Source organism: Marmota marmota, unplaced genomic scaffold, assembly GCF_001458135.2.
Source record: "Marmota marmota marmota unplaced genomic scaffold, marMar, whole genome shotgun sequence".
Taxonomy (NCBI): Eukaryota; Metazoa; Chordata; class Mammalia; order Rodentia; family Sciuridae; genus Marmota; species Marmota marmota.
The window spans coordinates 10906354-10930112 of NW_026000205.1; the positions used below are offsets into that span (position 1 = coordinate 10906354).

The 23759-nt window shown below is 44.1% G+C and overlaps 1 protein-coding gene across 2 annotated transcripts in view; it reads right to left on the reverse strand.

Annotated features, from left to right (window-relative positions):
* Wdr62 (WD repeat domain 62) overlaps positions 1–23759 on the reverse strand; it is a 38896-nt gene that overhangs the window by 12014 nt on the left and 3123 nt on the right. For both annotated transcript variants that reach the window (XM_048791021.1, XM_015497255.2), the window contains exons 2-13: positions 22060–22151; positions 20907–20969; positions 17406–17463; positions 16996–17166; positions 15892–16029; positions 15347–15529; positions 13483–13643; positions 11706–11895; positions 9003–9140; positions 7347–7525; positions 5307–5398; positions 3148–3273 (exon numbers count right to left, since the gene is read on the reverse strand). In XM_048791021.1, coding sequence (XP_048646978.1) covers positions 3148–3273; positions 5307–5398; positions 7347–7525; positions 9003–9140; positions 11706–11895; positions 13483–13643; positions 15347–15529; positions 15892–16029; positions 16996–17166; positions 17406–17463; positions 20907–20969; positions 22060–22151 — 1591 coding nt within the window. The remainder of the gene's footprint in view (positions 1–3147; positions 3274–5306; positions 5399–7346; positions 7526–9002; positions 9141–11705; positions 11896–13482; positions 13644–15346; positions 15530–15891; positions 16030–16995; positions 17167–17405; positions 17464–20906; positions 20970–22059; positions 22152–23759) is intronic.

Consider the following 23759-nt stretch of genomic DNA (forward strand, 5'->3'; position numbering starts at 1 on the left):
TTTGTTTGATCGACCTGAATGAACACTCAGCATCCACTCCACTGTACAAAGAATGGGGCTCAGAGACACAAAGTCCTTGTCCCAAGGTGCATTGACAACTAGGGCAGGACCAGGACTGAACACAGGCATTCTCTGGTGCTGGAGTCAAGGCTGTTCGTGCTGTGCTTGGAACCCAGGCTTCCCCTTTGTGCCTTGGCTTCAATGGGCCTAATAACAGTTCCTCTCCTATAGAGCTATGTGAAGCCTTTGTAACAGGGCTGCCATGTGGTAAGCCTAATAAAGGTTCCTGTTTTTAGTATTCTCATGTCTTTATAGAATAGAAGCTGTGGTAAGGTTGAGAACAAATAAAAACTACTTGGAGATCAGAATAGTCTCTGGCTATAAACAATGGTTGCAATCTGTACCAGCTCAGACCTGTGGACGATGAACTTGAATGGGGATTTCTCAGCATTATGCTGTAAACTACATACATTTGTTCACTTGTTTAGACATATTTCACAGAACACAGTGAAAAGGCTAAGCCTTCAGCAGGGCAGCTTCCTACAGGTTTTCAGTAGCCAGGGCCCAGTTTATACTATTGATCAAGATTTTGAGCACTGTCCCCGGGGGAACCAGAGCAGCCAAAGCAGGGCACTCAGGAGCCTAGTTTAGGTGAACCCAGCAGGTGTTTTTTAGAAGCATCCTTTTAGATTAGCCAGGGATTCTAGTGAAGGGCCATGACCTTCATTAAATGGCCTTAAGGACTGACTCCTGGCTACCCCCTTAGCCAGTTAGTAATTCTCCTGGATCTAGACCATTATTTATTAAGCTAGATCAATATAATAGCTAGACAAAGCTATTATATTTACTGATTTATTCTAACTACCTATATCCTATAGAATAGGATGGTTCAAATGTTTTCTAAAGATGTCTAAAAAAAAGGGGCTGGGATTGTGGCTGGGTGATAGAGCGCTCGCCTAGCACGTGCGAGGCCCCGGGGTCGAACCTCAGCACCACATAAATAAAATAAAGATATTGTGTCCAACTACAACTAAAAAATTAAAAAAAAAAAAAAAAGATGTCTAAAAACTTTCATCTGACCTTTTGTTAAGCCTTTGTCAAAATCTATCAAACACTTTTAACTTATCTGCCCAGCTCCTCTACCCCTCAGCTAGAGAGGTAGGACAGGAAGTGGAGAAGACCAAAGGACATCAATACTTTCTCATTCACAAGATTATATGTGATAATCTTCATAGTCAGGAAGGTAAAGTCAGTTAATGTATTCTCTCCATGAATAGATTCCTCTTGGATACAGATTTTCATGTTCTTTTTCCCTCCAGTACTGGGGACGGAGGGCCTTGCGAATGCTAGTCAAGTGTTTCATCACTGAGCTACACCCTCAGTGCCCTTGAATATAGTTTTAACATGTTCTTGGGTTTTATCAATTAAACCCTACAGGGCCTGCTTCTTGTTCCCTGGGAATACTTTAGGGACAGGGATCTCCATACTGAATCTCTCCAGTCCTGTGAGAGTCCCTTTGATTTCTTGTTGAGTGTGGGCTTTGGCGAACAGTCTTAGGCAAAATCCTAGGCTCTGTACTTTCTGGCTATGTGGCTATCTCTATAAAATTCATGAAGAAGAGGATAAATGCTGGGAGGAGTCAATGTCTATCCAGTTCACAGAATGCAAAAATCACTGCCTAGCACAGAAGTCACCTCTAGCAATCCTTAATATTATCTATTTTTCTGCCAAAGTTACAAGTGCCCATTCTGCCCTCTTGTGGATTAGCACTCTGATTTTCTTTTGGGTACCAACATTCTCCTAATGCTGATCCTCTGGGATCAGAGGGTAGAAGCAGGTGGGGACAGGGGCCACAGGAGACAGACCCGGACCAAGAGAACAAGCCCTAACACCAATAATTGCTTCTGGGAAGGCAGTTGCTTCAAGTCAGGACAAGGAAATTCAGCCCACAATTTCTGCCAAAATTGAGAGGAAGAGGGGAAATCTCTTCCTGGGGTACAACAGCAACCAGCAAAGGCATAGCAGAGAGACAAGACAGACCTGAAGGTGAGAAGAGAGATGACTGAACAAGACGTTGAAATGTTCAACATGACACAGAAGTAAAGAGCACACAACACGGGGTAACAATGGTCAGGTCATATGAACACAATAGTCCATATATGGCGGGGAGTGTGCAGCTTGTCTGTAACTCAGGGATATAAGCTGCAGACCAGTTTCACAGCATACAGGGGCTGGAAAGAGCTTTTTAAATTTTAGGATTTGAAAAAGTTCCCTTTTTATTCTACTTTGAGGATCTATATAATGCTTTTGTATTTCGTATCTATTGTGACATAAAACCAGAGTGAAAACATAATTTTTTTTGAAGAGTCAGAAAAAGAAAATATTCTTTTCTTTCTTTTTTTTTTTTTGAGACAGGGTCTGTGTTGTCCAGTATCGTCTTAAACTCCTGGGTTCAAAAGATCCTTCTGGAGGTCAGGGGTGGTTGTGCATGCCTATAATCCCAGTGACTTGTGAGGCTGAGACAGGAAGATCAAAAGTTCAAGGCCAGCCTCAGCAACTTAGCAAGACCCTCAGCAACTTAGTGAGACCCTGTCTCAAAATAAAAAATAAAAAGGAGCCTGTAATTCCAGTGACTTGGGAGGCTGAGACAGGAAGCTCATGAGTTCAAAGCCAGCCTCAGCAACGGTGAGGCGCTGAGCAACTCAGTGAGACCCTGTCTCTAAATAAAAAAATACAAAATAGAGCTGGGGATGTAGCTTAGTGGTTAAGTTCAATCCCCAGTACCAAAAAAATAAAAAATAAATAAAAAGCACTGCAGATGTAGCTAATTGGTAAAGCATAATTGGGTTTACTCCCTAGTATCAAAAACAAAACAAAACAAACCCTCCTGACTTAGCCTCCATAGTAACTGGGACTATCACCATGTACCACCACACCTGGACCAATTCACTTTGTAAATATAATCTGTGGGTATTAATTTTCATAAACAAACAAACAAAAACCTAAAAAATTCAGTCTTTGGATCCAGCTGTGCCCTGAATGCAAAGCTTGTCTCTCCTTCTCTGTTTAAGCTAGACAGAGTTCTTGCTGTTACTTGCACAGGGACCCATCTAATCAGGCACAGGAAGCAGGAAGGATGGGGCTCACCAGTAAACTTAATGGCTGTGATTGAGGAAGAATGGTCGTCCAGGGTCTGCTCCAGGTTGTAGTTTTTCTCCACATTCAGCACATGGATCAGTCGGTCTCGACTGGCAGAGGCCAGCAAGGTTAGCCCTGTGGGTAGAAGATGAACCTGGGTTCCCTAAGGCTTACTGGATGCCTTGGCCTTCCAGAAGGGTAGTGTGACTGGATTGTCCAGTCTTTGGAGAAGGGTTTATTAACCCAGAGATGGAGCCAACTTTCCCCAAAGCCAGAAAGGGCCATGCCCTCCGCACTGGGTAGTCTTTCTCTAGAGCACCCAAGCTTTTACTATCAGTTCAGGGAGTACCATGGATGCTCCCCCACCCCCCCGCCAATGTCCACAGTAGCCATTCTGACAGAGCCCAGAACCACCCCCACCAAGTCCAGCTCCTTGGCATCCATGTGAAGACCTGGCACCCTTTCAGCCTCATTAGAAAATACCGCCCTCCCTGACACATTCTGGACTCTGGCTCCCTAGGACTGTAGATGTAGCTAATTGGTAAAGCATAATTAGGTTTAATCCCTAGTACCCAAAACAAAACAAAACAAAAAAAGTGCTCATTAGGGCACTATTGACTGTCTGCTGCCATACTCCTTCTGCCTTCCCTACTGGACCTCCTCAGATAGTGCCTACCTGTCACATAGTGTGGCTCAGGCCTAACAAAGATGCTATAAAGGACAATATTGGAACAACTGGCAAAATTCTAATACAACCTCAGGAGGGGAGCTCAGAAAAGGTGTAAGAGTCAATAGAGATGTCAAGAAAAATTGGTGGACAGAGGGTGTGGATTATGGAAGAATGAGAAAAGATGGTGGGAAAGATTAACAAGTAACATAAAAGGACACAACTATACCTACGCAGAATTCCTACCAAAAATGTATCATCTGAATCAAGTCATGGGGAAAACAGACAAACTAAACTTGTGGGAAATTCTACAAAATGACAGGCCTGTACTCTGCAGAAAGCTGAGATCAAAAAGACATGTTCCAAAATAAAGGCAATAAAAAATCTGAGACATTAAAATGTGAACCTGGATTAGAAAAACAAGGGGTGCTATAAAGGACAATATTAGAACTGGCAAAATATGAATAAGGACCACAGACAATGACAGCACAGTATCAAAGTGAAATCCCAGATTTGATAAGTGCACTGCAGTTATGTATATGGATGTCCTCCTTCCTAAGAAATGTCTCAGCATCTGAGGGTGTGGGAGCATTATGCCTGCAACTTATTCTCAAATAGTCCATCAAAAGTGAATGATAGGGGCTGTGGCTATAGCTCAGCAGCACAGTGCCTGCCTAGAATTTGTGAGGCACTGGGTTCTAACCTCAGCACCATATAAAAAAAATAAATTAAATAAAGGCATTCTAGCCATTTACAACTACAAAAAAAAAAAATTCTTAAAAAAAGTAGTGTAATAAGAATTGTAATGCTGTCATATTAAAAAAAAAAAGTGAATGATAGGCTGCGGTTGTAGCTCAGTGGTAAAACACTTGCTTAGCATGTCTGAGGCACTGGGTTCAATCCTCAGCACCACATAAAAATAAATAAAATAAAGGTATATAAAAAAGAGAATGATACCTATATATCTTATCATCTTACTTTATGCATAAATGTGTGTATATGTAAACACATGTATATATGAGTACATACATGTATATACACAAGGAAGAAATGGAGAAAGGGAAAGCAGAGGAAGTTATATGATTAGTGAGAGGGTTAGACTAAATTTAAAAGAAAAACACATGAATCTGGGTGAAGGGTATGTGTATAATTATTATAATATTCTTGCAATTTTTTTATGTGGGATTCAAGCTTTTTCAAAATAATGCCCAATAATCACTCTATCTTCTCCAGTAGAGGATGAGTTCATTCAGACGCTCACTCACTCATCTCTCCAGCTTGGGCATTGTTGGGGATGTTGGGACAACAGAAGCAGGTTGAGCTAAGCCCTGCAGGTGTCTTGCTTTGTGGAAACCCAGCCACCCTGGTCCCAGGCTCTAGCAACCTGGGCCCTTACTAATCATAGGATTCCCAGCTGTCAGCCACAGTCCCACCAGATATCAATTACCCATTCCTGTTAGGGAGCTGCCCCTCTTTCTCCCACTAGCTGCTGTGAGCTCACCTGTCTCAGGCTTGGAGTACTCCAGGCACAGCACCTCAGCATCGTGGGCCTCCACTTTGACCAGCTCATCCATGAAGTGCAGCTCGTGGATCCTGGAAGACATAGACTGACCATGTACCCTGCCTGGAGCCCCTACCTCCAACCCCAGGTGCTCTGCCACTGCTGGAAAAGGTCAGAACAGCCAAGCAGGCAACGTTGGAGTCCCCTTTCATGCCAACTAGTATAACGATGCCCAACATAATCTCATCAAGAACCCAGCCATTGTAAAGGGAGCAGCATTGAGCCATTGAGACTTCAGCAGGCACCAGTCCCTTGTGATGCATGGGTCAAAATATACCCCCAGGGATCAAAGACAGTCCTCAGGGGGATAGGCATTTGTGCAGGACAGCATTAGAGGTGATCTCTGATGGGACTTGGGGACATAATCAAGACTTTCATTCTTTTGCTGAGGCTGGTCTCAAACTTGCGATTCTTTTGCCTCAGCCTCCTGAGTTACTGGGATTACAGGCATGTATCACAATGCCCAGACTCATTCTCATTCTTTTTTTTTTTTTTTTTGGTACTGGGGATTGAACTTAGGGGCACTGGGCCACTGAGCCACATCCCAGCCCTATTTTGTATTTTTTTTTAATATATTTTTTTTAGTTGTAGATGGACATAATACCTTTCTTTTATTTATTTATTTTTATGTGGTGCTGAGGATAAAATCCAGAGCCTCACACATGCTAGGCAAGCGCTCCACCACTGAGCCCCAGCCCCCCTATTTTGTATTTTATTTGGAGACAGAGTCTCACTGAGTTGCTTAACACCTCGCTTTTTGCTGAGGCTGGCTTTGAACTCATGATCCTCATGCCTCAGCCTCCTGAGTTGCTGGGATTATAGGCGTGCGCCACTGCGCCTGGCTCTAGACTCATTTTAAATTTTTTTTGTAGTTACAGATGGACAGAATGCCTTTATTTTATTTATTTATTTTTATGTGGTGCTGAGGATCGAACCCAGTACCTCATGCAAGTGCTCTACCACTGAGCCACAGCCACAGCCACAGCCACAGCCCTAGACTCATTTTAAATCAAGACATTTTTCATTTTCTCCAAGTGGAATCAGTCAACAGGTCATTCTGGCTCTTCCACTGTCATTCTGTGTGATTTTAGCCTAGCCACTTGACCTCTCTGGTTTCAATTCACTCATTTGAAAAACAGCTAAAAGAGTACTTACATGGTGGGGCAGGGGATGGGGGAGTTCAGTGAGAGGATTAAGCAAGTTGATACACACAGTGCTCAGGCCAGTACCTGGTACAGGACAACAGTGCTGGTCCTGTGTTGGCTCTTATTACTGTTCTGCCATTCATAGCAGAGCCACATTCCTTCCTCACACAGTGCATGATATCACAACAGTTACCAGTGTTTAAAAATCACAGAATTTAACAGAAAAAATTTTCACTTTCCACTCTTGTTGGTGAGAAGACAGGACAACTTGTAGCCTGCCCTCCAGGTGCTTCATGGTAGCTACCTCTATGGGGCACAAGCTCTCCAGTTCTCCCAAGTCTCTTTCATCCTCCAGTAATTCAAACACCCAGATGGTCACAACTGTCCTTTGTCATTTTAAACCTGGTCCCTGTAACAGGGCTCATGTTCTGCCAGCATCTATTAAAATACTTCGGCAGGTGGGTAAATAGGCTGAGCCCTCACATGCCCCACCCTCTTAGTTCCTCTCTCAGGGCCACCAGCAGCCCCCTGACATTTCATCATTGTGCTACTTGGCTGGTGAAAGTGTCACTTTGCCCTAGAGTCACATGAATTTGCCTATCACTGTGTAGACAAAGTGCATGGCTCACTGCTGAGGTCCTGGTAGTTGTCTTGATCTCCATCCTTCTGGAAGCCCCCTCCCAGCTTAAGTTCTCAGGAGTGGCTGATTACTACTCACAGTCCCTCATTTCCAATGGGCAGCTGGAGATGCCAAGATCAGGGCTCCTCCCTACTGCCCTGAGAACCCAAGCTGGAGCTGGGAGGTGCACACCAGAGACTGCCAAGGCCCACTTGCCTCAGATTTCCACTTCGGTCGCCTGAAGCCAAGTGCTGGCCATCAGGACTGACCTGCATGACTCGCACCCCAGCTTTCACATCCATGGGTGTCCCATTCTCGCTGCCCCGGTCTGGGAAGTGTGATGTGTCCTGCAGGTGCTGGATGTCATTCTCCACGTATACTACCTTCAGCAGGGTCTGCAGGAAGGAGAGGGCTGAGGTTAGTGCTATAAGGAGCATAGAAGCACCTCTGGAATTGTAGGTCTCCCCAGAGCCCAGTTATTCCTTCCTCATTAGGACTACAGGTTTTGAGCTGAGTGCTTCACCACTCAGAATAATAACTGTTTTCCAGTTTCCCTTGCTGCTAAATGAGGCCATGTGAATGAATACATTTTGGGCAAAGAGATAAAAAGCAAGTGAGAACTCTTCTGCTGCCTTTCTTCTATCTTGCTTGCCTGGAACTCAGACATGATGGCTGAAGCTCCAGCAATTATACTGGATCATGAGGATGAGAGCCACTCCTTCAAATGACAGAATAGAGAAGTGGAAGACTTGAGTCTCTATAGGCATCTTAGAGCTACCAACACAGCAGAGTTACTTCCAGTCTCCTTTTATGAGTCAGACAATCAAACTTTTACTTCTTGAGTTTTTCTATTGTTTATGGCCAAATGTAATGTGTCCATCACAGGTGGGCAGCAGTAAAGGAGCATCTGCAACATGCAACCTGCATTAAGGGCCTTTTTGTTTCAGTCGCACTGACCTCTTTCAGGTTTTCCAAATTTTTTCCTACCTTGGGGCCTTTGCATGGGTTATTCCCGAGGTATGGAACTCTCTTTTCTTCTTTCTGCTTCTCCTAATCCCCCATATTACAGTTCAACTGTCCCTTCTAGAGGAAGCTGCTCTTGATGGCCCAGATGAGAAAATTCCCATGATACTGCTAAATACCCTACTAGTACCCTACGTTTTTTTTCATGGTGCTTATCATACTTGTGATTATACATGATTTGTACAGTTATCATTGATTCACTGTCTGCCTCTCCTACCTAGAATTGTGGGTGCCACAAGGCAAAAGAAGGGTCTGTCTTAGTCATTACTGTGTCTCCAGCATGTAGTCAAGTCCCTGGCATATACCTTAATAAGTATTGCAGAATAAATGAATGCATGATTTAAGGTCCAGCTCCCCAGAAAAGCTCCCTCATTGGCCTAGCAATACAAATAAAAATATCTTCAGAAAATGATTTTTCTCCAGTTTCTGTCAAAGTTCTCTCCAGGATCCACCAGAGCCCCTACTTGAACCCTCCCAGTGTGGAGGTCAATTAGAGAGGGAAAGCCCTTGCCTGGTTTGGCCCAACAGGGAGTTTTGACTCAAGATTCAGGGAGTAATTTCATTTCTGTTAAGTGTGCCAAGCTGCCTGGATTGGCCATGTTCAAAAAAACCTGGCAAGCAGGAGCTGGGGTGGGACAGAGAAAATCAGAGAGGACAGACCATACCACCACAGAAGAGAGAGAGAAAAAGGAGGAAGGGACAGAGATTGACTTGCTTTTGTTCCTGGTTCTTGCCCCTAGTAAAACCTAACATTTAGGTTCCTTCTATAAGACTCCTTCTAGCTCCTGTACCTGGCTTAAAGTGGGTCTTCGTTCCTCCTAAAAGACAAATCATGATGGAGCTACTCACATTGCTGAAGATGTTTTTCTGCCAGTGAGAGTCAGGATTGCCATCCATGTTCCAGAAGCGGATGGTGTTGTCTGAGGAACAAGTTAGAAAAGATCCCGATGGCAAACAAGCTCTCTGATCTTCAAATTCAGGATACACCTAGAGTTCCCAGAGAACAAGGCAAAAATTCATGATGACCATCTTGATGATAGTATGATGATATACTGTTACATTTTGGTGAAAAGAAAAAAAAAAAAAAGCTGAAGACAAACAGGCAGAGTGCAATACCTCCTATGGTAAAAACAAGCAAGAAGAAAGGACATAACATGCTCCCATGTATCATCCACGTACCACCTTCAGTCCATGTCTTAAAACATCCCTATGAGCCGGGTACAGTGGTGCACACCTATAATCTCAGTGACACACCTGTAATCCCAGTGATTTGGAAGGCTGAGGTAGGAGGATCGCAAGTTTGAGGCCAGCCTCAGCAACTTAGCGAGATCCTGTCTCAAAATAAAAAAAAATATCAAGGTCTGGGGATGTAGCTCAGTATAAGGTATCCCTGGGTTCAATCTCCAGTATCAACAACATCAGCAACTACAAAAACAAACAAACTAACTAACAAAACAAAACAAAACAACTACTCCCTCCAAACCCTCTAATTCTTATAAAGAAATTTCCAAGGAAATGGGCGGCTCAGTCAAAAATCATTAAGCACCAAAAGAAACAAGGTCTCATGAGCAAGAAGCAGCAAAAATATCAGAGTCTAGCAAATATGTCCAATACTGGGAATTTTCAGATAAAATATAAAACCACTAGGTTCAATATACTTAAAGAAATAAATAAGGGCTAGGGGTGTAGCTCAGTGGTACAGTACTTGCCTAGCATGCACAAAGCCCTGGGTTTGATCCCCAGTACCAAAGAAAGAAAGAACGAACAAACATTGACATGATTAAAAGTATGAGTAGTCAAGCTAGGCACAGACAGTGCTGCACACCTATAATCCCAGCTACTCAGGAGGCTAATGCAGGAGGATCACAAGTTCAAGGCCAGACCAGGCAACTTAGTGAGATCTCCTCTCAAAAAAAATGTGAAAAGCCAACCAGAAATTATAAAATCATTGAAGTATGGCTAAAAAGGAACAAAACTATTTCTAGAAATGAAAAATAAAACATACATTTTTCTTTTTTGGTGCTGGGGCTCAAATGCAGGGCCTACCACTGAGCTGGGCCCCTCACTCAAAAAGTAAAAGGTCTTAAAATACCAAATATAAGACATAGGTGAAAGAAAATTAAGTGAATTGCAAGATAGAGCTAAAGATGATTTAGAAGGAAGCTCAGAGAGACAGAGACAACATGTAATTTCAAAATACGGAAGAATTAGGTTCTGAGAATATGATGATAGCAGCAGCATAGATTTCCAGTCTCCCACAATTCCCACATAAGAAAAAGCATTCTCTCTCATGCAGACACTAAAGAGAGGAAAAAAAAAAAAAAATGGAATAAAAAAGGTGGATGTTTTGAAAACAGAAGGAAGACCAGTAGAGTAGAAAGAGGAACCAAGGAGGAGGGGGGGGGGAGGAGGCAAAGGAGAAGAACTGGGGAATAAAATGGACCAAATTATACCAGGTGCATATACCACAATACATCCCAAATTCTATATATAACTATAATGCATCAATTAAAAAGTAAATAAATAAATAGAAGGAATAAGAGTACCTACCAAAAGAGTAGGGGAATGGGGTCACAGGGAAGGAGGAAGGTAGTACTTGGGACTGAAGTGGAGAAAACTGTTATCTGTATTTATGACATTTATGGGAGGATCAAAATGAACCAACCCGACTATTATGTATAACTGTAATACACTAAAAAAAAAGAAAAAGAGAAACCAAGTTAAACTAAAACAAAAACAAACAAACAAAAAAGCACACACATGCACCATACCCACAAAAGCAGGCAGAGTCAAAGGGCTAAATAATGCCTATTCAAAAGGACAAAGTTTTCGTTTTTGGTACCAGGGATCGAACCCAGTGGCGCCCCAGTGGTGTTTAACTACTGAGCCACATCCCCAGCTTTTTTTTTAATACCTTTATTTTATTTATTTATTTTTATGTGGTGCTGAGGATCGAACCCAAGGCCCCGCACATGCTAGGTGAGTGCTCTACCACTGGGCCACAACCCCAGTCCCTCCCCAGCCCTTTTTATCTTTTATTTAGAGACAGGGTCGCCCTAAGTTGCTTAGGGCCTCACTAAATTGCTGAGGCTGGCTTTGAACTTGCAATCCTCCTGCCTCAGCCTCCTAAGCCACTGGAATTACAGGTGTGCGCTATCACACCTGGCAACAAAGTTTTTTCTTATAATCCGGAACTTGGCTCCTGAAAATAAATTTCTGTCAGGTGGGGTGGAGCATAATATATATTATGCCTATAATGTCAGTGACTCTGGGGGCTGAGGCAAGAGGATTGCAAGTTTGAGACCAGCAATTTAGAGAGACCCTGTTTCAAAATAAAAAAAATAAAAAGGGTTGGGGATGTGGCTCAGTGGTAAAGCACCTCTAGGTTAAATCCTGGTATTGGGGGAGAAAAAAAGAGAGTTTGGCATGAGGGTCAATGACTATCTTTTGAAGAAATGGTTGAATGGGTTCTCTAAACTCTATGGAAGTTTCTACTCCTTGAGTTCCCAAATGAGAGTTGAGTAGGGGTAGAGACAGGAAGAGTGGGCTCACCTCCACATTCCAGACATAGGAGCTGTGGAAGAGTTCTGACCACATCTTGCCCACTTTATTGATGTCCTTGATATCCCAGACGTAGATGCTATGGTCTCTATACACACAGGACAGCCACTGGTGGATGGGGTCGAAGGTCAGCGCCACCGTATCTGGGTAGACTGCTTCCGCCTTCCTGCAGAAGAGGAAGCTAACAAGGCCGCATGGATCATCAATTACCATTATGTCACAGTTGAGAAGTGACAGTTATCTCTGGAACACAGAAGCCGCCGCCTACCTGGCAATGCCATCCCTCAAGTATTTTGGCCTTGTATCTCTCCTATTCTAACTTTACGTCTCCCTCCTCCCTCTTCCTTTGCTTCTCTTTGGCTTCTCATAGAGGTTACAAACTGCAACGGGCCCCTGAGAAAATTTTGAGTTTTTGATTCCTATTGACACTTTTTGCCCTTTGTTCATTCTACTCTACCCAAACTCCCATTCTCTTTTCTTTGGAGCATGGAAGGAAAATGAACTTGCACTTCAGGACACCTTTCTTCACTCCTAGGTCTCACCAACACATGATTCAAATACCTCTGTGAGGGGGCTGGGGAGCTGTCCCTTGGTTTGGGGCTTCCTTACAAAGGCTACAGTTTACTGAGCACTTACTGTATGCTAGGATGGAAAGTTTATGTGCCCTGAATTCTCACAACCATTACGAGAGGCAGGTACTCTGTTTTACAGACGAAGAAACAGGCATAGGGCGGTGTACTGACCTGCCTAAGGCCCAGAGCACACAACAGAAGGTGGCAGAGGCTACTTCAACATGCCATGGCCTGTGGGTTGCTACCCACCCTTTCTTTCCTTCAAGACACCCAGTTAGCACTTCCAGGCTCTTTCTTAGAAAAGGAACCCAAGAGTTAGGGCTAGAAATCCACAAAGAGGTAGCCCCAGGCACCCAGCACTCCCTGGTTGGGCATCGCCCACCCCTACTCCATAGATCAGACTTGCAGCCAAGGGATCTAACATGTAAGACCTGCTCATGAAACTCTAGTGGCTGCCCCCTGACCTCAAATAGACTCCTCCCACTGGCCTCTCCCAGTGCTCAACCTCATCTCTTACCACCCTGTCCCAGCATACTAGGCTCCAGTCACACAGCCCCTCCCTATTCCTGCAACAAACCATGCCAGTGTGTTGTCCCCTTTAGTCCTTTACATTTGGGACCCTGTTCTCCACACAGCTGGCTCCTCCTCACCAGACACCCAATTGACACAGCTCTCCCCCTCCAGGGCACTCTCCTTCCCATGTCCTGCTCTCTTTCACCAGAGCATTGTAATTATGTGACATGATCTTGTCTGAGTACTTCTTTATCAAGAGCTCCCTCACCACATTATAGGCTTCATGGTGGCAGAGATTTTGCTGTCTTATTTTCCTGCTTCCAGCCTAAGGATGGCAATTAATAAATGCTATTTATTAAATGACTGCTTAATAAATGTTAGCAACATGGAGGAACATATTCCCTTATATTCATGCCTGCCCTGGGTTTTTCTTTTTTGTAGCACTTAACTACTACCTAAAGTTATTTTGTTTACTCCTTCCCCAACCCAGCTTCCTTTCTCTCCTTGGAGCTTGTCTCCAGAGGCAGAACTTTTCTGCTTTATTCATGGCAGTAATGCCCAGGACTAAGAGTAATAACTAGTATTTGCAGGATGGACACCTGGGCAGACAGATCCAGAAGCACGGATGGATGCCTGCAACAGGATCTGAGTGGGTCCCTCCGTCTCCCCCTGCTGAACAGTACCTGGGCTCCAGGCCCTGTGCCACATCCACCCCAAGGCAGTGTGGCTTGGGCAGGTTGGTGAGGTAGTGAAGGCTGTGGGCTTGGAAAATGCGGACTATCCCATCTGTGCAGCCGCAGAAGATGAGATCCTCACTGACACAGAGGCAAGAAGACATGGAGACCTTTGAGGACAGAGCGGGTGGACCTAATTAGATCTAGTGCATTATGTATTCTGACCCAGGAACTCAGGGACTGACAAAGCAGTCATGGGCCTCAGGAGAAGACTTATAATTCCTTGGATCTAAGAACCTATTTGGGCACATTTTAAGATTTTTGAAATCAGGATACAGTATGCAGTCACTACTGAAGGAAATGTGCCAGCAGATGGACAGAGGCACAAGTTGGGACAGAGCTGTCATTGCTGTCTATAGAGGAACTTAGCTGTGGAAAGTATCTCTTCAGCAGACTACAACTTCAGATAGGCCACCTGCAGTAACCAGGTTAAAATTTAGGCTTAAGTCTTTTTTTTTTTTTTTTTTTAAATAAAACAACATCACAAGAACCCACAGCTTAGGCTTAAATCTTATTCCCAATTACTTAAAAACATTTTCATAAAGATTAATACTCCAAAGGAGTCCAGAAAAAACTTAGTCTATAGGAAGGACTGTCTATCCTACCAGGACATGAAGATAAGAAGGGGCAGCAAGCGCCAGCCAGACTTCTAGATACAGGTTAAAGAAGCTTTTCCATATCAAGAGGAACTTCACAAGTCTTTTAGTGCTCAAGCACTAAACTCTATTGGCCAGAAGATTTTGACCTAGTTGGGAGTAGTGGCAATGTCTGTAATCCCAGCATCTTGGGAGGCTGAAGCAAGAGGATTGCAAGTTTGAGGCCAACCTCAGCAACTTGCAAGGCCCCAAGCAACTTAGCGAGACCCTGTTTCAAAATAAAAGATAAAAAGATCTGGGGATGTAGCTCAGTGGTTAAGGTCAATTCCCAGTAATGAAACAAAAACAAAAACCAACCAACTAACCAAACAAAAAAACCCAGATGATTTTTGGCTTGAAATCTGCTTATGTTTTAGCAAGGACTGAAATGGGGAAAACAAAAACAAAATCCAAAATGCTGTTGTGTTACCTAGGACAGATAAAGCCTGTAATTCTTTACATTCCATTAATCCTAAACTAGAGGCGAGTCACAAGAGCAGGCTAGGAGGAGCGGAAACTGAGTTGTTCCTTCAAACAGCCAAATAGGCAACCAAGGTTGGGGTGGGAAGATAGCTTGGACTCAAACCTTCAGATACTTAAGAAATTCTGCAATTTATTGAGTAATTGTTGTTTAGTTTAAGATTTTATGTATTTTGTATAGTCTTTTTTGATTGAAAAATAATTAAGTTGGGCTGGGGCTATAGCGCAGTGGTGAAGTGCTTGCCTTGCAAGTGTGAGGCACTGGGTTTGATCCTCAGCACCACATACAAATAAATAAATAAAGGTATTGTGTCCACATACAACTAAAAAAATAATAATAATTAAATCAATAGCATTTTAGATTTTTAAATAAATTTGATTTTTAAAAAAACTTGAGCCAAGAGTGTTCGGTAAAGAAGAGAAACGTGAAACAGATCTAACAGTGATGGGAAAACAACTGTGACCTTGACCCCATTTCAGGCAAGTCTTTTACACATATTATCTTCCCTACCAATTGTGAAGGAGGCAGCAGAATTCCTATTTAACACATAAGGAAACTGGGGCTTAGAGAGGGGAAGCCACACATTCTGAACTTAGGTGGTCAGTCACCAGCAGGGATGATGCTAAGCACCCCTGGAGACACACTGTATGGGAAAAGAACAATTTCCCCACTGCTGGCAGAGAGGGCTTGGGGGTACCTTCAGGTTGATCCATTTCTCCAACACCCTCTTCTCGTTGAACTGGCAGAGGAGGCCCGAGTAGGACACACAGAAGGTATTGCCTGCCATCTGGCCCCGACCGCAGGCCACACCACAGAAGATGTTGTTGTGAAGCTCACCCAAGATGCCTGAACGTCCCACCAAGGGCACTGTGCCTGTCACCTGGAGGCAGAGCAGAGCACAGTGAGGTGCTGTGTATATGTTCTACCCCCTGACAGGGCCATAATGCGTCCCTTATCTATACAGTTAAACAGGAGGACTCTAAGAAACTCCTTAAAGTGGAGAAGAAAAGAAAAACAGAACCACACTTCTGGGTAGAAGGGTAGAAAAGTATTGGTCCAAGAACGAGATGTGGCTTCAGAGTCTTGGGGTCTCTGAAGGACCTGCCAGTCAGCACCTGGAACCCTGAGAGGATTGACGACCTGAGACCACTGCCCGCCAAATCTCAGATAGAAATCAGAGCCTCATGCTGCTGATGGTGACTCTGCTAGGGCCTGGCTAAGGTGGCAAAGACAGAAACTCACCTTTGCTTCAGTAGAGACTTCCAAGAACCAGAATCTCACATGTCGGTTCCCCACAGTGACAAAATAACTGCTGTCCTCAGAGAAGGAGAGGGCAATGACCCTGCATGATACCTTGTTGGAGGCCACTACAATGTCTTTCTGGGAAAAAAACAACAACAACAAAACAGTGCAGGAAGAAGTTTGTGACAGCACCCACCCCATGGGATTCTTTGTGCTTTGGCCCTCAGCCCTGGGTCTCCCTGTTCTGTTTTCCTTGGACCCTGAAATGAGGTGCTCTCTAAGGAAATCTATGTGTGACTCTTGTCATTTCTAGTAACTAAGGGAAGAGACTGAGACTTGGAAAGGTCCCCAGAAGAGAGCAAGTTCCAGAGCTTTCCTCGAGGGTCCAAGCTCTGCAGCTTACACATAATATTAGAGAAGACACAGCTGGGGGGAAGGACAACGCACCTCTGGTTGTCACAGAAGGGGCTCCATTCTGAGCCTTCCCTGAGCCCTCTACAGGATAACTTATACAATCCACTCAAAGTGCCTCCTATGAGGGAGGCAGGTCTCCTCCACCTGCCAGGCTTGTGGGATAGTAGGGGGGAATGTCATGTGTTCAAAGATACACAGTAGGTTATGGGCATAGCCAGATCTTGGTATCTACTTTTGCTGACACCAAGCCCTTTTCCAGCTATTCTAAAGGCCAGACTTCCAGTATGTGGCAACTCAATGAAGTCTCACAACCTAACAAAGCAGGTACTATTATAGATATTTCAGAAGTGAGGTAACCCTTGCAGATCAAGGTGACAGCTGATCAATATAAAAATAATTCTAATACTTCCACTAGATGAGATGCTGTCATGAGCCCTACAAAAAGGGTACCCTGTTCCCCTCCTGAAATAAGGACAAGGCAACAGGAACTCCATTTGGGGCCATAAAGTGATCTCAGAACGACACAATAAGTGCTGCAGAACAAAAAAGACAGGAGATAGTAGGGGCTAGTTGATATTTGCTGGCTGAATGAGCATTTACCAAGTTATCTCATTCAGTTCCTCCAATGCCTAAGACTCAGGATGATCTGGCAACTGGCTGCCCGCCCATATGCCCATTGTCAACTCTTACCTTCCAGTCCCAGACGTTGAGGACCATGTCATGCTGATAGCCCATTGAAACGATGTGCTTCATATTGGGTGAGAAGGCCACACAGGCCACACCATACTTGTGGCCCAACATCTCTGCCACCTGGCTTTTCTCCTCCACATCCCAGATGCGCACGGCTGGCCTGTGCCCATTCTGGGGAAGGTGAGGCCATTACTGCTGCTGGGCTGTGTACCAGGCAAGGCTAGAGGGACTGTCAGGGCTGAGGTTGGCTTTGCCACAGAGTGTACTGAAAAAGCTCCCTCCCTCCCCCATCTGCCACTGGGCTTTTCTGGCCCAGGCAGGTGTCATTCCAGGGACTCCCAGGCCTGCTAGGAGCACAAGGAATGACCCACTAGACCCTCCCCACCTGCTCAGTTGTGATCATGACTCACCTCCCCCGTCACTATGAACTTCCCATCAGGGGAGAAGGCCAAGGCACTCAGAGACTTCCTGGGGACAAGGAAAGGAATTGATGACTGGTTCCACTGAGATGGCTGTGCTTTCAGCAATCTATCCACTCCTGGCTCCCCAGTCTAGGAAGAGGCCAGGAGAGCTGAGTGTGAGAAGCTCCCGCACACCAGTGCCACTGTGTGCCCAACACAGCAGTCAGAGAAATGGGTGTTAAAAACAAGGCCTCTTCCTCCTTGAACACCCAACCCAAATAGGATGGACACTGTACAGGGACCCTATTTTCTTCTTTTTATGCAGGGGTGAGCTTCCCGAGAACCTACCACCCAGTAACTTTGAGAAACTCAGATGCAGGAAATGGTACAGACCTGGCCTAACTAAAAAAGTGATGCTGATGGGAGGACACTGGCAGCCATCACCCCAAGACAGCCTGCAGCATGTGCTCCACTGCTAAATGCTCAAGGTGTTCTGGAAAACCCATAAATGGCCTACATGTTTTTCTCTGATACTCATAGATAGTCTTCCTAAGAACTGAATGACCAGACAAGTTGGCACATTTTGTGGTAGCAAGATTTACTGTTCCCACATTGTATCATTTTCTTCTTCTTCTCTCTTTTAATCTTGTTTTACCTTTGTTCCTTAACAGTCTCCCTCAATCAGTTAGTAAATTAGTATACAGATAACTAAGTAAATGCCTAGACTTGAACTCATGGACTCAATCAATCCTGCCTCAGTCTCCCAAATAGCTGGGGTTACAGGTGTGCACCACATCTAGTTTTCTGGGTTAGTCTTTGACAACCTCAGAGAACATCTATTTTTGAGTCCACCCTCAGGTAACTTTCCATCAATTCTTATAGCAGCAGATAGGGTGAGCTGTTTAATCCATTGTCCCCTCGCTCCTCCTTCTTACTGATATAGCCCCAGTTTTAATTGGGATGTTGATGTTCCTGACTAAAGTACATTTCCTCACCTTTTTTTTGTACCAGGGATTGAACTCAGGGACACTCAACTACTGATCTACATCCCCAACTCTATTTTGTATTTTTTATTTCGAGACAGGGTCTCACTGAGTTGCTAGCACCTCACGTTTGCTGAGGCTGGCTTTGAACTCATGGGTCCTCTTAGCTCAGCCTCCCCACCCACTGCAATTACAAGCATATGCCACCGTGTCCAGCTTCCTCACTTCTCTTGAAGCTACTCAAGGATGGCTACATGACAGTCTGGCCAATGAGAAGGAAATTGACATGCTATTTATGACTTCCAGAAAGGTTTCTCAAGTGAACCTTTTGCCCTAATCACCACCTGCTTCCCTCCTGAAATAAGGACATGACAGCCAGAACTCCAGCACAGGCCATGAGGTGACTTCAGGAACAGAAGCCTCAAAATAAGTGTGGTAAAATAGAAAAACCAAAGGACTGGGGTCTCTGATGCTCACAGAAACAACATCCCACCCTCAGAATTCTTATATGTAGAAAGAACATCTTTGTGTTTTAAGCCATGCATGATAGGGGGGTTTCTGTTGTCTGTAGCCACCTCTAACCACTTGCATGCCCTGACCCCGTGCCTGGCCCTCTGGCAAACTCTGTATGGGCATCACTGCAGATTCCTCCAGCATATACCAGGGAGTATGGACTCTCATTAGCCAATTTTTGCAAATGATACTTCAACAAAGGGAAGTCCCCTGCCCAAGGTCATTCAACCAGACAGGGCAATGTTCTAACCTCTAGGCTGCACATCAGAATTCCCAAGGGAGCTTTTAAAAAATGGTCAGGTTATGCTAAGACCAGTTAAGTGGAAACGTGGTAAGAAAATGGAAAAATATATGCCCACTCTCATAGAAGACTCCTCCAAGATAATTTATAATCACAAAGAGGAAAAAAAGAGGCTTTGCAGTAGGGAAGTCTGGCAGACACCACCTTAACCTAGAGCGCCACATGAACACCACCAGTCATGGGAGACTTCTTGACAGGATGCTCCAGGTACACAGCTCTCCTGTGGTGTTCCTGCCAAAGATGCAGGACCTGAATCTACATATGAGGAAACATCGAACAAGTCCAAGTGTTGATATTCTACAAAATATCTGATCTGCAATCCTTAAAAATGTCAAGGTGTTGAGAATTAAGAAAAGATGGAAGAGACACTTCAGGCTGAAGGAGACTGAAAGCACAACTCAATGTGTATAGAATCTTTTGGCTATAAAGGACAGCCTTGGAATAAGTGGTGAAACTTGGAGTCATATGAGAAGTAGATGGTAGTGATGTACCTTGCCATCCTCCTGCCTAGGGATTTATTGTGTTTTTGAAGGATTATATCATAATTGTTTTGTAGAAAATAAACACTGAGGTATATAGAGACAGAGGCATCATGTTTGCAACTTACTCTCAAATACTTTAGAAAGAATGTGTATTGATAAAGAATGAGAGGCCCTCTTTGTACTATTCTTGTAAGTCTGGACCTATTTCAATATAAAGTTTAAATATTGCCAATGCCCAGTAAATTCAGATTTCTCTGGGGGTGAGGCCCAGGGATCAGGTGACTCTGATATGCAGTCAGAGGGAAAAAAAATCCTTCACTGGCCACACCACTTCCTAAGATAGACCCACTGAAGGCCAAGAGTAGGCACATTCGTGGCCTCCACTTCAGGTCAGGGTCACCTACTTCACCGCCTACAGGGAACATAGATGAGAGAAACTTATTAAGAGAGGTCTGACAAATGCCATCAAGATCCAGCCCATCCACTGCTACAAGCGAACTATGGGCCTGAGACCAGAATTTCTCATTTTTTTCCAAAATGAGAGGGATATTTATTTTTATATAAACAACTTTAGGTGTTGTTGACTAATTCCAATCTTTAGAACACTGTTGGGCAAGTCAGTGGGCACCTGATTTATGATTATTTTCTTAAGGATGCTCTCACAAATGGAGGCAGCTATTTTACTTGCAGAGTAGGCCAAAGCCCAGAAAGAAGTTTCTCACCTAAGATAACACAGTGAACAAACTATGGCTGCTTCTCACATTGCCAGACCCTTCACCATTGCAGAGTCCTTGCCCTGGCCATCTCTCCTGCCCAGGTGTTTTCCCTTTGTTGTCACGAGTCACCCTCTCACTTCCTTCAAGTCTCAGACCCCGGGAGGACTTCCCTGAGTCCTCAGAAGTGGATTTCTCACATTCTCTGTCCTAGCACATCCCCCATCATTTCCTCCATGTCACCAATCATGATGAGCTAGTAATTTGCCAACTGGTTTTCAGTCTCTCCTATATTGGGCTGTTAGCTCTAGAAAGCGGAGATTCTCATCACTTTTGTTCATTGCTGTTATCACCAGCACCTGGAACAGTACCTAGCACAGAGTGGACACTTGGTGAATGAGGCTGAACTAATGGTTGAGTGCATGAGTGAGTCACCTACCCATGAGCACTTCAGGCTCTGTGGAGGACAGGTCCCAAGACCCTGCTTCCTTCCAACCCATGCCCAGGCCCCAGCCTACCTGGCAGTATTAAAGATGTGCTGCTGCTTGTTCTCCTTGGGGTTCAAAATCACCACCACACAGCTGTGGAGAAAGAGGAAAACATGCTTATTAAAATAGTGTGTATGAGCGGGGCACTGGTATCCAGTATGATTCTATCCCAACAGAAAAAAAACCACACATCAATAGGGCTCCTCTGAACAGAAGATTTTTTTCTGGTCTTCTCTAGATTTTTTTTTTTTTGATAGACACAATACCTTTATTTTGTTTATTTACTTTTTTAATGTGGTGCTGAGGATCAAATCCAGTGCCTCATACATGCTAGGTAAGCGCTCTACCACTGAGCTACAGCCCCAACCCCTTCTCTAGATTTTAATGCTGAGAATTCTGGGGTACTTAACATTATTAATAAATTCTTAAATAGAAACCAACACTGCCTATATAGAAACTATTCTGTCAGGTCCTAAGCTAATAAAAATTTTTTTAATGTCTATAATCTTTTTAAATCCTCCAAACTATCAGGTAAGGTCAGGACTCCTTAGACCCATTTCATAGATGAGGAAACTGAAGCCCAAGGACAGGAAGTCCTTTGCCCACTCAGCAGATCAGTAACAGAACAGGGATGTGAAATCTTCCCCATTAGATTTAAAAGCCCACCCTTGTCCTCTATCCTGAACTGCTCCCCTCAAATTCAACAACAGAAACTGTTCATCAGGAATTACCTTGGATCTTCCCTGCCCTACCTTGCTGGGGTGGTCCCTTTGGTGCCTAGATCAGTGCCACGTTAGATCAGTATTTATGGGATACACAGCTGTGTGATCCTCAGTCCTCTCAACTACCTAAGTGGAGGTATCATTAGTTCAGTCTTATAGAGACAGAAGCAGAATACATATGTGGGGTTAAAACCACATTTTTGGTTTTAACCACATGTATTTCCCAGAATCTCTGCCATCTCGCACTTGTAGTCATAATTAAGACTTTTATAATGTCTACTATATGCTGAGTACTGTTCTAGACCCAGATGGGTTCATGGAATCCTCTCCACAGTCCTTAGAGAGAAGCAGCATTATCCACATTCTACAAATAGGAAATCTTAGCTCTAGAGAAATCACCAATGACTTCAGATTTCAAATTCCCTTGCAATGATGAGATGTCAAGCCCATCACGTACTTACCCTGCAAGGTAGGCCACATGGCCTGTGCCAGGGTCACAGGTTAGACCACTGCTGTTCTGGGCTGTGATGCCAAGCACCTTCTCAAGTGACACCTGCAAAGAAAAGGCCCAAGTCAGAAGCACCTGCCCCATCAAGCCCCCATGGCGCAGCTGTCTTGGCTACTGATGCAATTCCTGCTATATTCAACAAATACTCAGAGTTTCTGAAGTCATGCTACCCACAGCAACTACCACTTGCTCTTTTTTTAATATATTTTAGTTGTAGATGGGCACAACACCTTTATTTTATTTATTTATTTTTATGTGGTGCCGAGGATCAAACCCAATGCCTCTTGTGTGCTAGGTGAGCGCTCTACCACTGAGCCACAACCCCAGCCCACCACTTACTCTTTTTAACACTCTTTTTTTAAAAAATATTTTTTTAGACGATGGACCTTTATTTTATTGATTTATATGCAGTGCTGAGAGTTGAACCCAGCGCCTCACACATGCTAAGCAAGCACTCTGCCACTGAGCCACAACTCCAGCCCTTAACACTCTTTTGACAAAAATATAATGCTAGGTGAAGGGCACAGAGTAGTGGGGCAGACAGACAAAAATCCCTATCTTCTTGGAGTTCACACATTGATGGTGATGTGGATGGAGGACATAGAAAAGGAACAGAACATATATGCAGAATAGATGTGAGGTGATGATAGAAGCAACAGAGAAAAACACAGGGAAGGAGACTGAGAATGCAGGGGGAGGGGAAGGAGAATGCCATAGCGGGAAGATGACCTTTGAATAAGTTTCTAAGTACTTTCTCTATGTTGTAGTTTCGCTATGTTGCCCTGGCTGGCATCAAACTTGAAATCTTCCTGCCTCAGCCTCCCAGGTAGCTGGGATTGTAGGTATTTGTCATCATGGATGTTAAGACTTGAATCCTCAGAACAAACCAGGGAAGAAGGTGTTATGACCACTCTTATTTATAGCCAATGATACTGAGGTCCAAGATTCCGCATCTGGGGAGTAGCAAGGTTGGGATATAAACCTAGGCACTTTGGGCCTTGCAGGGGAAACAGAGCAGTGAACAAAAATAGACACTTTCCCTCATCAAAGTCTAGCCTAGTGTGGTGGAACTTGGGTAGCTGAAGCTGAGGAAGGAGTTCAAAGTCAGCCTGAACAACTTAGTAAGACTCTAGCAAAAAGTATCAAAAGAGCTGGGTGTGGTGGCATGCAAGCCTGTGACCCAGCAGCTTGGGAGGCTAAGGCAGTAGGATTGTGAGTTCAAAGCCACCTTCAGCAACTTAGCAAGGTGTTAAGCAACTCAGTGAGACCCTGTCTCTAAATAAAATACAAAAAAGGGCTGGGGATGTGGCTCAGTGGTCGAGTGCCCCTGAGTTCAATCCCTGGTACCCACCCCGCCCCCCCACCGCCAAAAAAAGTACTGAAGATAAAGCTCAGTAGTAGAGATCCCTGGGGTTTGATCCCCAGTACTAAAGAAAAAAATTCAATGTCTGGAAGTTCTAGAAGTTTCAATAAGCAAAGAAACAAGAGGATGGTCACATTTTAAAAAAGTAAAACTCAAAGGGCACGCACGATTGCACATGCTTGTAATTGCAGTTACTTGGGAGGCTGAGGCAGGAGAATCACAAATTTGAGGTCAATCTCGACAACTTAGTGAAACCCTGTCTCAAAATTTTAAGAATAAATAAATAAAAG